The sequence below is a fragment of the Xiphophorus maculatus genome, chromosome 7, assembly GCF_002775205.1.
Source record: "Xiphophorus maculatus strain JP 163 A chromosome 7, X_maculatus-5.0-male, whole genome shotgun sequence".
NCBI lineage: Eukaryota > Metazoa > Chordata > Actinopteri > Cyprinodontiformes > Poeciliidae > Xiphophorus > Xiphophorus maculatus.
In genome coordinates, this window is record NC_036449.1 from 23057690 (window position 1) to 23073844 (window position 16155).

General features: G+C 34.2%; 1 protein-coding gene across 3 annotated transcripts in view; it reads left to right on the plus strand.

Moving 5' to 3' along the window:
- Window positions 1-16155, plus strand: part of thsd7b (thrombospondin type 1 domain containing 7B) — a 208933-nt gene that overhangs the window by 134668 nt on the left and 58110 nt on the right. For all 3 annotated transcript variants that reach the window (XM_023337353.1, XM_023337355.1, XM_023337354.1), the window contains exons 14-16: window positions 4569-4760; window positions 15307-15573; window positions 15831-16009. In XM_023337353.1, coding sequence (XP_023193121.1) covers window positions 4569-4760; window positions 15307-15573; window positions 15831-16009 — 638 coding nt within the window. The remainder of the gene's footprint in view (window positions 1-4568; window positions 4761-15306; window positions 15574-15830; window positions 16010-16155) is intronic.

Sequence of the window (16155 nt, forward strand, 5' to 3'; positions counted from 1 at the left end):
GATTAGTTACTGACACCCATAAAAATCTTCTGCAATTTAAGAAAGTATGCGTTCACATATTTCACCCACAACATAGTATCTAATGCATGGTTTATATAGCAAAGATGGTTGTGAACAACATGTTAGAAAAAAAAATCTACATGTCGTGGATATAGTGATTGATTATTGGTAAAGCAGCCATAAAAACTTTTGAACCATTAGGTACACCTTCCCAGTTCTGGTTTGGATCCCTCTTGATCTTCAGAATGTCTTTAACTCTTCATGAAAGATTGTAGTAAATTATCAGAGATTTTAGTGCATGTTCACTTGAAATCAATACACAGTATATTAAAAAACTTTTTGAAAACTTTGTTATTGACCCTGTAAAAATTATAGCATCAGTTTCCACTTATAGCTGACATTCAGAGTGTCAGTGTACCTATAAAGTGGCTACTTTTTGCATAAAAAACATGCAAGCTTATTTTATTCTGTAAAATGAACTATGGTGTAATTCTCATGCATTCCTCCTCCAGTAAACAATTGCATCAGCCATTCCTACTTGCAGGAGGTTTACTTCATTCAAAACAAGGTCAAGTGTAAATGTCAACCTTTCGAGCTTTAGAGCATAACATCAACTGTAGATTAACCTTAAGGTTTTTGTACTGTACACTTGGAGTGTGTGGAAACCTGCACTGAGCATGTTCAGCTGTACTGTGAGCCTCAAGCCTTTTTAGGTGTTAGTCTACAAGCTGGGCACATTTTTTTTCTTACTTGTTTCAGGCAGATCAATCAAACTCAACAAGTTAGAGAAGGGACTTGGTTCACTGCAAATCTTCCCAAAAGACCTCACACTGCCTTAATGTTCAAAAACATCTGAAGTCACACCAAAACTTTTTGTGTTTTCCTCAGGCTAGGCTGTGTGTTCTTTTGTTTTGGTATTTTTAGCTATTATCTTGCTACAATATAAAATCTATCCTATATATATATATATATGTATATATATATATATATATATATATATATATATATATATATATATATATATATAAAATTCCATCTCACAGCACTGTCCAAGAGGCAGAAAAAAATCCCAACATAAGGATGCTGCTATCTGTCTGCATAAGAGCAGAAATGGTGTTAATGAGCTGATGCTGACTGCCCAGTTCCCCCTTGCAGGCTGTTTGGTTTGGAGGCCAGATAGTCAAACCTTCCAGCCCTATTGGCTCAATTTGGCTTGGAGGACCAAGTATAGGAAAGTGCATGTGGGTCCCAATGTCTTCTACATTAGAGTAGTTGGAGGCTAATAGAGTAGAATAGTGTAAATGGCTTTTACTGACCCCACAGTGAGGAAGCATCGTGCTTCTTGTATGTTTTCTTACAAAGCTGCTTAAACACCAAGTTTTTGTTTTTCACTTGATATTACATTAAATATGTAAACCTTATAGAAAGTCATTTTAAAGAGGAACGCCCTGACAAACAAACAAAAAACATGATTCAATAGCTTTTGAAGCTCATTTACTTTACTTTCTGTGTTTAAAAGAAAATTTAGCAAAATGTGAATAAAATGTGTTGTGATTTAGTTACTGTGGTAGCATTAACATGAAGATTGCTTTATATTAGGTATTTAAAATATGTCACGGTCCAACTTTATTTGAAAACTCTTAGAAATCTTGGAAACGGAACAGAATCCTAATCTATCTGATATGAAGGAGGCTTTACTACTAAATTCATAATAAAACATAATGAATTAACCAGTGCATTTTAAAAAAGTTCAGGTTAAAACTCTTAAAGAATATTTTAATTTTGCAGACTGTATAATGCTGTTTGCTTTTATAAGTTTCCCAAAGACCAGATACATATAGGATGCACCACTGTTCCCATGTTTTTTAAATTATGTTCTAAATAATGATGACCTTCGATTCCACTGAATTATAAAACCATCATAAAACACATTGTAATATGAAAAACCAAATAGAGCTTGAACTCCTCTCATCGTTGAATTTTTTAAAAACTTTATTATGGCCAATGTTAATCATCTGGAAGATAACAAGCAATTCAAGAAAATCTTCATTAAACAAACAACTATGCAGAGTTCAGTCTTCCATTAACTTCAATATATTGTCACAATCCAACTCAGATCTGGCAGCATGTATTATGAACCTCTCCTGGTAGAACTGGAGCTCCTGGAAAAGATTATTCAGTGCAAAATGAGTTTTGCTGATGTGCAGGAAAGATGTGGCTTAATGGCTCTGATGATTCCGGTCTATATTACTCTTCACAGTACTTTATGAAGAACATTTCATACAGAATTAAAATGGAAATTATGCTTGATGGTGAGAATATGAATATGAAAAACCTGCTATTAAAAGTAATATTAGAAAATGGATCTTTGGTTGATAACAGAAGGAAAACTAGCTTTGATCTTTAAAGAATACCTTTTTATGTGTACCCCACAACCATACAACAAAGATATTGACAACATTTGGTAAAATGTCCCCTTCGAGTGATTACCAGAGATGCTTACCTTTATCTAGTAATCTATAGTAAAAGATGATCCTTGCCACTGGTGAAGAAAGTACAGCAAGAGTATCACAATTGCTGAGAGTTTTCTTTGAAAAGCCACACAAATGAGCTTACGTAACAGACAGAAATAATTATTCTTAAATTGGCTGGTCGACACTTCGAAGTCAGAAAGTCAGAACAGAAATGCTAATAAAAGTCACAGAGAATGACAGAATGAGGCTGTCTGTGGTTGAGCTGGCTCTCTAAGTGAATAGGTGAAAGGATGGAAATAAATGTCACTGAAGACAAAGTAGTCATAGTGATAATAGCTGGATGACTTCTTTGCAGCTGGTGAATTTTTTTCTTCTTATAAAGTTTTTACTAAAAAGAGGAATAAAGCTCCCTCACCAGCTATCAGTTTCCATCCCTTTTTTTAACAAATGTCTTTTGATTTTAGAGCTTTGTCTTTTAGTGTTATGTAAATGGACCTTAATACCGGTTATCATCGCCTTTGCTGGGCTTTCTATGTAAATGTCCGCCCCAGGCACCCATAGAAAACCACACAGCTTTTGTCAGAGGGTGAAATTTAAAAGCCAGATATGAATCAATACAATAGATTGTGTGTTTGTAGGTTATGCTCTTGTACTTGTCAGTGAATTCTCTAAGGCATCAAAGTTTTAGGATTTTCCTCGACAATGTTTTTTTTTTTTATCCCAAATGTTCATGAGACAGGTCTCTATTTTTCTATATAGTAACTGTCTCTGTTTCTGATTTGAAGAAACCTGATTCTCCAAATCAGTGGTTTGAGCAAGTGCCATTCTTTCTCAATGTCAGAATTAACTTATTTACGCACAAATACATCTGGATCTTACTACTTGCAAAAATAAAATATGTATAATCTATGCCCTTTTTCTATTTAATAAAAAAAAGTTATGTGGCATCACATCCGTTGGTCTTTATCAAGGGAAATGTTTATATTCCAATACAAATGTACAGAAGAGGATTAAGCCTCTGAAAGAAAATATATATAAATTTTGCCTCAAGATACTGACTTTAATTAGGTACTTGAAAAGAAAATCACTTAAATCCAACCTGTTTTTCCAGAAAGTTTGTTCTCCTGCATGACTCACATCTCTGTCATTTGCATTCAACTCAAATTTATGAAATTTTTTCAGTGGACTTAATCATCTTCCATACAAACATGATCATGATTAATTTTTATTCTAAGTACTGTATATTTATAAAAATATTTATATGTATTATAAAAAAAAAATATGTAGATTGTTAAAGCTTAATCTAGTTTGAGAATTATGTGAAAAAACTGAAAAATAAAACATCTTTACCACTGCTACAGTTAAGCATAATATTATTTATACCTCTTACAGATTTGGATTTCAAATTATTTCATGTACCGTAATCAAGAAATTTGTTTCTGATCGGAATTGAGGGATATTTCTCAAAATATGGTGTAGATGAGGGATTACAAACAGTTATTTCTACCCTTCCCAAAACTTTTTCAAATTTTTTTAAATCATCATTTTTGTCTTTACAGCAAGCAAAGTCTTTTTTAAATTGCTGACCAGCTTTTTGCATGTTTCCACTAGTATATTGACCTTTAATCTCTTATATTAGCTTGCAGTGTTATTAATTGGAGGGCCTCTTTGCAATCACCCTAATATTTAGCTACCTGCTAAGCCATAACTCTAGTTGGATCAAAAGGTTCCTCCCGATCAAAACTTACGTTTCAAAGTTCTCAAGAACTTGGAGAACTTAAAAATTTGTTCAAACATACATCCTCCAGGCATTAGAATAATTAATATAACAGTGTATATGTCATAAGAATTTGTTTAGAGCTTCTACTGTTGCATCACTGTTTTTGAAATAGTTGCATATTTGAAATTTACATAAAATTGAAAACACCTAATAGTTACATAGTTTTGAACTTCTTTGGAAATGTAAAAAATAATGTTTGTGATGCATCAGTTAATTTGAAATATACCTCTCAGTCCTACTAAAGTCTTGACAAGCTATTGTGTGAATATTAATCACCATGTAATTGGAATTACTTCCTCTCCATGTGTCTGCAGGAATCAGTTGTGTCAGGGAAGATGGGGAGCCAGCCAACATGACAGAGTGCCTGCAATGGGCTGGACCCTTTCCCTCTCAGATTAGAGAATGCCGGGTGGCGTGCAAGGACGACTGCACTCTGACTACTTGGTCCAAGTTTTCTGAATGCACCGGATGTGGCAGCTCACGCACTCGCAGGCGTTCACTTGTAGGTACGGACTTTTCTTTTACTTTTAATCTTGTGGGGGCATTAGCGTCATACAAAAACAAATGCTTCATTCATTACTCCAGAAACAATCAAATCTTCCTCCGATGTCAAACGTTCTCACATTGCTGCTGCATGATTTCATTGATATGGCTGACTGTGACTTTAGAAATAAATTAAAGCTGAGAAGATGAAAGCTTTTGTCAAGCCTGACTATTGAGTGAGAGGTTGCAGCTATTTCCTCAAGGAGGCCTTTGGACAGCCTGATCCTTATCGATCTCACCAAGGCAGCAGCAGACAGGATTTATTTGTTGCTTCTTGGACAGCACTAATTGCTGCATATTCTTCACATACTCAAAAGCATGTAGACTTTGATGTACTATTTGCAATAAACATCGCCTCGGCTGTAATTCAGGTCGTCTTACTATAACTTTACACTGTCCCTGTTAGCATTTCACCAGGTTGAAATTAGCTCTTTATAGCTTGTTATCCCCAATCTCCATGCAGATGGCAGAATATGAATTGCATGTCATGGTTGCAGACCAGACTGGATACTATTTGTCCTCATGAATATTTAATCTAATGCTTAAGGGGTTGTAGTAAACTTAGCCTTCCTCCCCTGATAATGCTCTGAGAAACTAACACATGACATCCAACATTGCTTTCCGGTGGGTTTCCCTGGGAATAATAATTTGTTCTAATTCTGATCACCCTATGCCGGTTATAAAAGGTCTTTTGAGCATTTCAACTGATTATTGCTTAAATTTCTTTTTCAGAGAGATTGATGGGTAGCGGATGAGCTGTTTTCTTGTAAAGCTCCAGTCTATGGTTAAGGAAGATGGTGGCATTCTATGGCCTACGCTTAGACACTTCATCTATTTTGTAAAGCCTCCTTGAGCTCGATGCTGACTACTTTCTCTGTATCTGAAGTGGAAGTTATTTTAGAGCCAAAACGCTCTTTAACAAAAGACTATTCAGTTGTACCGTGTGGCTATTCAATTTCATGAATATCAGCTGAAGTCAGTGTACTTGAGTGGACATCAAAGCTGATATATTGAAAAATATTTCACACTTAGCTCTGCAATTCAGACAGAAAATTAAGGATCTAAAAATAATATGGATGAGGTTTACACTAAAAAAATGTAAATTTGAATAAAAATATATATATTTTTTATTTGCTTCTCCATTTACTTCGGTCCTCCAGTGGTCATGTCAGATAAATATGAAAGAAACAGAAGTGATTGCCACATACAAACTAACCAAACAAAAGACTTTGCACCTGTGCACTCAAAACTAAAAATATGATTTTTCAGACTGTTGAAGGATGTCAAGAAAAACCAAGTATAAAAAGAAAAACTGCAGTTAGTATTCTGATACATGACATTTACTATTTTAAAATAAATTTACCACTGATAAGGAATTGGCAGTGAAAATAAATCAGGAATATTTGAGCCACTAAAGTACACTCTGTGAAAAAAAATTAACAAAAAGGTCACTTTGTTAAATTTTACTTATAAAAACACTGGCTGTATTAGAGGTTATGCTCTGCTGAAAGATATTAGGCAGTTTCATGGTAAGTGCATATTGAAATAATTCAAAATATGTTAATGGATGTTTATAGCATTATTAATATGATCAATTAAGTATAAACGTTCAGTACCTACAGATAATCTGTGATGTAACAGTTTTAAATCTGTGGATCTCTAGTCCACCAGACTTGTAGATGTTTGCTTTGTGTGCTGTTTACAACTAATGTGCTTAACAACTGGAAAAAAAATGTTCTCTATGTCATATTCCTTATAACCACAGTTTGTATAACACACTGCGCTGGACTGAAAGAAGAAGAAAAAACACAAAATGAGCAGCCGCCCCTGCTCTGTGTTTTGTCAACATCTGACACATCCACCTGCCTGCTCTCCCACATGTCTTAAAGAACATATAAATCTGACTTTGTACCTTACGGTTTTGAAGCTATACCTCAGACTTTAGGCTTTGGGGAATTAAAAACCACAAATTACATTTGGCATGAATAGAAATATATGCCTTTCTCTGTCAGACACTAGCTCTATTCGGGTCTGGTAGGGTAGCACAGTCATTTTCTGACCTGCTGGTTTTCTTTGTGGAATTTGCATGTTGATGGCTTACGGAGCGTTGATTCCACAAAGCCTAAAGACATGCAAATTACATGAATGTATGGCTGCCTGTAGGTGGTGATACATTAATATATGTACGATGGATTTGCCATTATGTAGTGCATATCTGCTCATTAGTAGCAGTGCTGGGGAGTGTTTTACTGCTTGTTAAATACGAAATGGGTTAAATCTAATCTTTAATCGACATTGATGTGCTTATGTAATTACACTGAATACATTTTGCCATAATAGGGGTGAAAAAGCTTTTATGTTATAGAAGAAAAGACTAAAATTCAAACCATTTTTTATGAAGCATTCATGGTTCCTCTTTCATTGTGATTCATAAGCCATGTTTCCGTTAACATTTTTTTATTCACACTGTAAAGTTTTGCATTAGAAAACGCTGGAGAACTTTACAGTGCGAATAAAAAATGTTAACGGAAACATGGCTTATGAATCACAATGAAAGAGGGACCATGAATGCTTCATAAAAAAATGAAGCATTGGAAAAGGTGATGGAAAACATTATAAATAACTCCCCCAATTTCACAAAAATACTTCTAAGCTCTATTGTAGTGGGTTTTTAACTTTTTTGAAAAAGAGTTAGTTCCATACAGGAGAGATGAAAACCCCCTTTTTTTTAATAAGTTCTGATTTAGTGAACTTTAAAATTTAATGCTGGATTTGTGCCTTACTAGAGGCAACAAACTCAGAAAAATTGGTGCCTTAAGAAAGCAAAGAGGCTTTCAGGATGGTTTTAAAATTTTTCAACAAATATTGATGCTTGACTCAACTATGCTGTGCATATGCTGGTCGATTCACTCTAAATCAGTAGATGGACAGGTTCGCTCAAAATTTGCATGACAATTGGATGGAAGCACGGCTATATTTGGAAGCTTTGGTAGCCTAAATTTTTTGTCAAAACAGTCAGAAGCAACAAAATATGACTCTGTGTTTAGTATTAGTCACTGAGGTCTTAAAACAGTTGCACAATGTTATACAGTCAAATTTAATAGCTTAGAATATTGAAATTTTTTTTTCTGTATCAATTGATAACGGGAAACAAAATATACAAATTACACAGAATGATGTTTTCAAGCCTTTATTTTTGTCCACTACAGCCATTGAAAGTAAAACATTAAGAAATTTGAATGTTACATCAGACCAATAAAACTAATTTTTATACAGAAATATGGAATTAATAAAATATATATTTTAAACCTATTTAACCGTTCTTACTAGTTTATTGAATATGACTGCATATCTTTGATTTTTAAATACACAGATTTATGCTTAGTAAACTGATCAGACACTGAGATTATTTTAAGACAAACACAGAAATGAATATTTTGTTGATTTGTAGCCATATTCCCTTGCAATATGTTGTGATGCATAGTGATTCAAATAGGAATTATGTCTCCCACTGATCGGAGATTAGATGTGTGTGTGTTAGAGCTTAACTGCAGATAAATGGTTTCTATCCAGCATTGGAGCTGTTTGCAATTGCTCTTAGTCATTTTAGTCAGAATTAGCTTTTAAATCTCTGAATTATGCTACAATAGTTGCATTTAGAAATACTGCAGATGCTATTGACAATGTCCCATTTAGGTTTGTAACTTCTTTCACTTAACTAAATTTTATGTCTTAATTGGTTGTATTTCTAATACTTATACATAACCTTATTGTTTTCATTTTGACTAAAAAATTTTTAGTATAAATATATTTTTGAAATCTTGTGTTTGTTGTTTGATTTAATATTACAGTTTAAATTTATATTAAAGAGCAAAATTGACACTTTCTAACCAGTGTAGACACAGTCTAATTTGTTTGTAAGGTAGTTTATCCTTGGCCACGATCTTACAAAATTCCTCTTTCACAGATGTAGTTTTTTTAACCCTCATCTGGCAAGGCTAAACAGAATTGGGTCTGCATATTTCCAGGTGCAAGTTGTGCATTAGTCGAACACACCTGAGTAATTTAAGTCAGAAATGATGCACGTAGTTTCAGAATGAGCTGAAAATTGCTGATTTCAAATGCTGACTGTTTGTGATGCCTGAGGTAACACGGTCGCCATCGATGTCCTTGTCGAAGTTAAGTAACGTCGCATTGGTACTTTTCAATCAACCACCAGCAGTGGTGTAGATTGAACAGATTGTTAGTGGATTGCGATGTGACAGCAGCATATTCTCACTCTGGGAGGAATGTTTGCAATCAGAACCACTTCAGAAACAGATGGGCAGCTCAGCGGCTGTGAACTCAAGAGGATGACGACACCCTGGTTCCATGAGACAAATATGGCTGCATGAGAGGAGCAAGAGTTCACTTCTTTTACTGTTTCATATTTTTACTTCTCTGTCTGCTCTTTCCTTCTGGAGCAGGCCAATAAATTGCAAATAACAAGTTTGTTTTACAGTACACAAAGTAATTACTTTGATTGTGACTGTTATGTTGTAATTAGTATATTCTTAAGCGATTTGAATTCATTAAAGCTCTTACTATTTGGTTCTTAATGGGTATGTAATATTCTTTTTAACTTCACAGCCAGTCCATAACAATCTCCATTTCAACACTGTATCAGTAAGCAAACAATATAATGCCATCTGGTGCTTCTTTGTGAAGGTGTTAATGTTTAATCTGTTTCCCATTCAGGCAATGAGAAAAACACAGTTTGAACCTATGTTCATATGCATAGGTTCAAGAAATTGAGTATTTAAGGGGTTGAAAACTTAGAAAGACTCTATATGCTACTGCAGTTCCTGTTCTGTCAGTCATGTGACCATCTCTGTGCTCTGGTCAGATATTCTCAGCAGATATATCCAGCATCGACCTTCACAATGTTCAAATAAACTTCTATGTTGATGATGCAGATATGAATTTACGTTAACAATGCAGGGTTCACTTTTTTGTCAGTTTTGTCTTCCCACGATTTCCTGATACAAAAATTATTTTGGTGAAAGAAAGCATACACACCAGTTAGGACAGTCTCTTCTAACAAGAAAAATGTCAAGAGACTGCAGCATCCTGACTAACATTAAAGTTGAACATTTAAAACCGAACTAAAAACAAATAAAATGTTCACTTTGGTTTTAGCTGTCTTTCACTAGTTATGTTTATTTTTATAAAATGATTTTATATTAAGCTAGCCATGTCTTTATTTTATTGCATTTTTAGTTTGACTTGTTAAAAAAAAATCAAAAAAATTAATTTAGTTAATTTTTTGCTGAGGTAATATACAAGAGGTTCAAGTTAAATATGAACTTTTGTTTAATTTAATTTTTTGCCCTAATATTTGTTGATAGTTTTATTATTGTTGTATTATTTTACACAAGTTTTCAAGCCCCTTTCTGAATAAAACTGCTACTTCTATATCTGGTATGGCTAAAAGATGATTTATAAGAATATTTTTTTGATGGATCAGTTTATTTAGATGGTAAAAAATCATGTGTGTACAGGAACGACATGGAAACTCCATGCAGAAAGGCCACAGGCCGGGAACACAGGACCTTCTTGCTGCAAGGCAACAGTGCTACGAACTGTGCCACTGTGCAGCCTCCAGGCTAAAACAAGATAGTTTATTAGCTTGTTTCTCTAAATGAAAGAGGAGATTTCCCCAACATATACTCCAGAGAACAAAACCATATTTATTGAATGGCAAAACATTTATTTATTTTAAAAGAGTCAAAACAAAGATCAAAGTGTTTATTTTTCACACGTATCTGCTATTCATCATGATGATTAGAATATATTTTCTATTTTATTTTTTGTAATCAAGCTCTTACATACCCATTCAAATTGGCTCATGTATAATCAGATTTTCAGAAATCCTGTGTTTGCATAATAATCCTTCCAAAGTCAATACCTGCTTATCTTTGATCGGTAGCAAAGAGATTGGTCCTTATATCCAACAGTCATTTGGTTAGAGGGTTGGTAGACACTTACCAAGTTACCAGCCAATCAAAAGACAAAACAGGACAGACAACCAAGCAGACACTCACTCATAAGTACAATTTAGAGCTACCAATCGACCTGACATTCATAATTTTGTATTATAATTAGCCTATCTCAGTGCTTGTTGTTTATGGATTGAATTTTTGACCACAAGAAATGAGCACAACGATCTTAAATGACGGTTGTTTTATTACATATTGACATTTCCAAAAGTAACTTAGAAATGCTATTTAGTACCTTTATTAAATAGCATTTTTGTTGGTGTTAGCCTAAATGAAATTTTCCTACAACAGGGTTCTTGAGTTTTAGGTGATGATTATACATTTGTCTTAAAATGCATCCAATATTAGTCAGGTGTTGCCTATGACAATAACAGTTCATTTCAGTTTATTTATATAGCACTGATTCACAACAAATCTAATCTGAAGGTAGATGAGATTTGCCTCAAAGTTCATCTGCGAACATTACATTTATTTAATCAGTTTGTTTAAAAAACAATGCACTTGGTAATTGAGTGCTTTATGACTAAGATAGAGAATTTTAAGTTTGATTCTAGATTTCAATGGGATCCAAACAAGAGACGCTACAACTGGAAAAATTATTTCTCTTTTTAATTCTTACTGAAAATAAACCAAAGAATTATGTGAGGCTGTTTATGGTCATTATTTAATATTTGTATCTAAAATACACTTTTTGTATTTTAGTTTACTAAAGGACAAATGCCAATAACTTTTTATTCATGTCTTTCTCCTGTGGAAATCTTTTGGGTTTTATATTTTGAGAAAGCTATTTAACAACGTAGCATTACTGTATGTTGAATAAATGCCTGTATGGCAAAATATTTTGCTTTTCAATATCAAATTGAGCCAGTTGCAGGATTTTATTACTTGCTATGCAGAGTCTTGAAACCCTGTCGAGAGTGTTGTCCTTTCATCAAATCAATTATTTGCTTAATATTGACAAGGACATGAAGAGAAGATGACAGCTGAGTTTTTTTTAAACATTGCCCTACAGCCTTGGTGTGTCACTGAATGAAGAATATTCATAAATATAAACCAGAGTGTCTGTCTTTTGTGTGCATTTATGTGTCTTTTGTTCTGTAGAACACTAGCCAGATCATGCAGGTGAAGAACATGTAGGGAAATTTAATTGTATCAAAAATTGTTTGGAATGAAGCAGAACATCTTATGCAACATTTCAATGTCACTATGTTTATTTCTTTGCCAGAGCATTTTAAGGAGATATAAAATAGTAATCAACCCGTAGGAAACATGATGTAAAAAAGTGAGATCCCAATATGTTATTTCATAACTTTGTTCATCTTTAATATGGTAAATGGACTGAATTTATGCACCACTTTACTAGTTATTCTGACCACTCAAAGCACTTCAGACAGCTTAAGGTTAAGTACCTTGCCCAGGGTCACATTAACAAGAGACGAGAGAAAGCTGAAATCAAACCCACAATGTTCCAATTGCAGGACAACTACAGTACACACTGAGCCACAGTTGCCACATGCACAGTTCAAATGGAAAACAAACCGTGAGAAGGAAATGAATAAAACAAATAAACAAAAAAAAAGCTGCACCAAGCTGGTTGCAGATGTGTTTACAAAGTTAAACTAATTTTTTCATGATTCATCTTTTTGTTCGATTTCAGCACACAGTTTCCTTTGCTTGGAATCATTCATCATCCCACATCTTAACTTGACAATTATTCACCAGTTTATTTGCTCTTGGTTACCTGCTTGTCTTTCAGTCGATTATCTAAAGGGAGTTTTGTGGCTGTTTCACTGTGCTGCTATAGCACAGTGCTGAGGATGTTGCACGGAGCCACGTCAAGCTTTTTCCTGTATAATATCTTTGTTACAATGGGATCTTTTTGATCAATTATGACAGTTTTGCTCTACATGATTCTTTTAGTTTGCCTACATGTTTCTGTAATCATTTTAACATGGCTGGAGTCATTTATCACAAAGACTATTATAAAAGACGCATATTGACGTTTAACATTCACTGTATACAGTATATTTCATGAGAGAAGAGAAACCTTTCAAACTGAAAATTGGTGGAGTCAAATTATGTTGTTGAGGCTCATATACACTTGAAGTGTTTTCAATCAGTTTCAGTAGTGACTGAGAATGATTGCGAAGTTTGTTAATTCCTTCATTCAGGTTGTTGTAAATCCTGAGACATATTTTATTTTTTGAAGGAGTTAAATGGTTGAAATATCCCCTCAGTAGGTCATTCAGTTCAGCAGACCTCTGATAATGAGCTATCAAATTAATGTGTTTGTGTTGAAGTAGGGAAACATGAATGGCATAAAGGGTGTTGAGTCCCAAAGACCTGGACAGGGAAAAAAATAAAGTCAGAACCTCTTCCTGCAGGCGTTGAGATAATTGCCCTATTGATAATTCTTTAACCAAACAACACTTTGCCCTGACATTGCTGACAACTATTTTCAGGAAGCTCTATAATCATCTCCTTTAAAATTCATGGCTAAGTCAATTAAAAGGCTACAGGAAATTGCTGGTTGTCTAAGATGCATTAAAAATGTTGACATATGTTTTCAAATTACACTTACAAACATTAACGCATAATAATCTCAGAATAATGTTTTTTTTTAATTTATTTATATTTTAATTAAACAAATATTTATAGTGGAGACATATGAAGAAAACAAATATTTATGCAGTTAGTTTTGTTTTATCGCAAAGGCCTTTTAGTAATTACTTTTGAAATGAATCTATTATTATATGTACTGTATGCTGATATTAAAAAAGCTTTGCAGATAAATAACACAGACTGATACATTCTAAGTGTTCAGTTCTATAATTTTTGATGATTAAGACTTGCATTTAAAGAAAACACATTTCTCAAAAAATCTGAAGGCTGCAAAATACTAATAAAGTTCAATTTATCCTTTGAATTGAAGCCTTCCCAAAGATATTCAATTCAATTCAGTTACTGGTAATTGAATTTAATATAGAGCCAATTCTTAACAAATATAGACAATTGACTCTTTTCCAAGAATCTATGAATCTATGTAGTCAAACCTTTTACTGGATTGTGTGTCTCTGATCATTACTGATAAACTACAACTTGGGGAAAAGAGGTGAACAACAACGAGAGAAATAAAAGCTGAAAACAACTAGAAGAAAAAAACTAATTTCTTGTGTTCTAATTATTGTTTATCATTGTGAAATATGGAATTTGTTGTTTATTTCCATTGTTGATTATATAAATATTTGACAAAGTAAAGTATTTACATGACAAAGAAAAAAATTTTCAGCTACAAACAAAATGCAACTAGACAAGTAATTCTTTAGATTCCCATGGGTCCAGTTCTCTGTGGTGTAGCAATATAAAGAAAACAAGTATGTGCTTGCCCTTGAGGTTTTGAGCATGAATTGAAAATTAAAATTTTATATGCTTTCGAACAACACCAGTTGTTCCCTCAGGTTATTTAGGGATCTAACAGAAAGGAAGTATACTTTCTTTCACCTAATTACGATGCACTAAACTGATTTGGAATTCATTTATTCTACTTCTGCTGAAAAAAATTACATTTCGGTTGATAGGAGCTGCAGTAAAGTTGATCGTTGAATAAACTGACAAACATTTTTCCTGCCACTATTTGCTTTTGTGAAACAAGAAACTGAAAGATCTTCAATTACATTAAGCAACACTTACACTCCAACATCTGCTACAGGAAAATCCAAATCTTTCAGATGATTTGATGGTCATTTGACAGCTGGCATATAGTTTCAAACAAATCTTAGTGACTGTTTATTTTAAGATGCTAATGTAACACTGCTTCCTTGAAATGCATCATGCACATTTCTAAGTGACATGAATATAAGAAACACACTTTATGCTCCTGGGACATTTTGATGCATTTGAGAGTTTCAGATGTGGTTTACATTTTTGAGAAGTTTGAGAATGTGAAGTATCTGTATATCCAAAGTATTCCACATTCTTGAAACGTCTGCTGCGGAACTCGAACCAGTGAGTCTCACCACAGTGATTATATTAGCTGAGTCAGAATACAGGTGGCTTCTGTGGACATATTAAATAAGTAGAAGTTGTATAATTGTAGAGATATTTCCCACAGTGGCATTAATCTAAACAAACATTTCACCCTCAATAAGTTGCTAATGTGTATTCTAGTCTCTCCACCTGCCCACATTGTTATATTAAGAATGCATGGCTATGAATAAATTAGCAACAAGTTGGTGTAGTTCAAATTGTTATAAATATTTAATATCAATTTCACCATTGTGTTCCCCAATTGAAAATCAGTGTTTGTTAGCTCCCTACCAATGAATACAAAACTCAAAAAATAAACTGTTTATGTATTCAGAGGTTTATACCCTTTTTGTACAAGGGACAGAGTTTTCTTCAAACTTCATTAAAACTTGAGTCTTGCTCCTGTTGTTACAACTTTTCATTGTTTTGTCTATTTTCTGCTTAGGCCGTAGCAAAAAGAAGGAGCGTTGCCTGAATGAGGATATGTACCCGCTGGAAGAGAACCAGACTTGTCCCTGTAATGAGTTTTTGTCTCAGCCATTTGGGAATTGGTCTGCATGCATCCTTCCAAATCCTCCAGTTTTTGAGTCGCTGCACGGTTGGATGAGGCACCGAGAGGTAAAAGAGTGTGGCCAAGGTCTCCGCTACAGAGCTGTGGCCTGCATTGACCAGCGGGGACATCTGGTTAACCCTACGCTCTGCACAGACTCAGGTATAATTGAATTTCAAAAATTATCTGCTATATGAACTTCATAGAGGGTTTCCAACTTCTCTTCTTTTACAAATGAATCCTGACTGTTTCAAGATCTGCTAGTTCTACCAATTAATTTTTTAGGCAAACAATAGGCTGAAGTTCTTACTTGTGGAGGGAATTTGAGTCGTCTTTGCAACCATCAGTCTGGAAAAAATATGGGATTTGATTGCTCCTTCTTATTCTGAATCAGGCTGAATTTTTTTGTTCAATTATAGGCTACATCGTGGAGGTTTGTCACATCCCTTGCCCCCTGGACTGTAAGCTCAGCGATTGGTCTTCTTGGTCAGCATGCAGTTCCTCCTGTGGCAGCGGGCTGAAAATTAGGTCTAAGTGGCTCAGGGAGAAAGCCTTTAACGGCGGACGCCCCTGCCCCAAGCTGGATTTGAAGAACCAGGTAAAGATGGCTTTGTGCTTTTATAAAACACGTCATTTATATAGAAATAAAACGGTCAAGGCAACAGTTATTCGTTATTGCAGTTGTTCTTGAATTTCTTTGTTTTAAAACATTACTTCAGAAAGCCTTTGCGTATTCCACTGAGA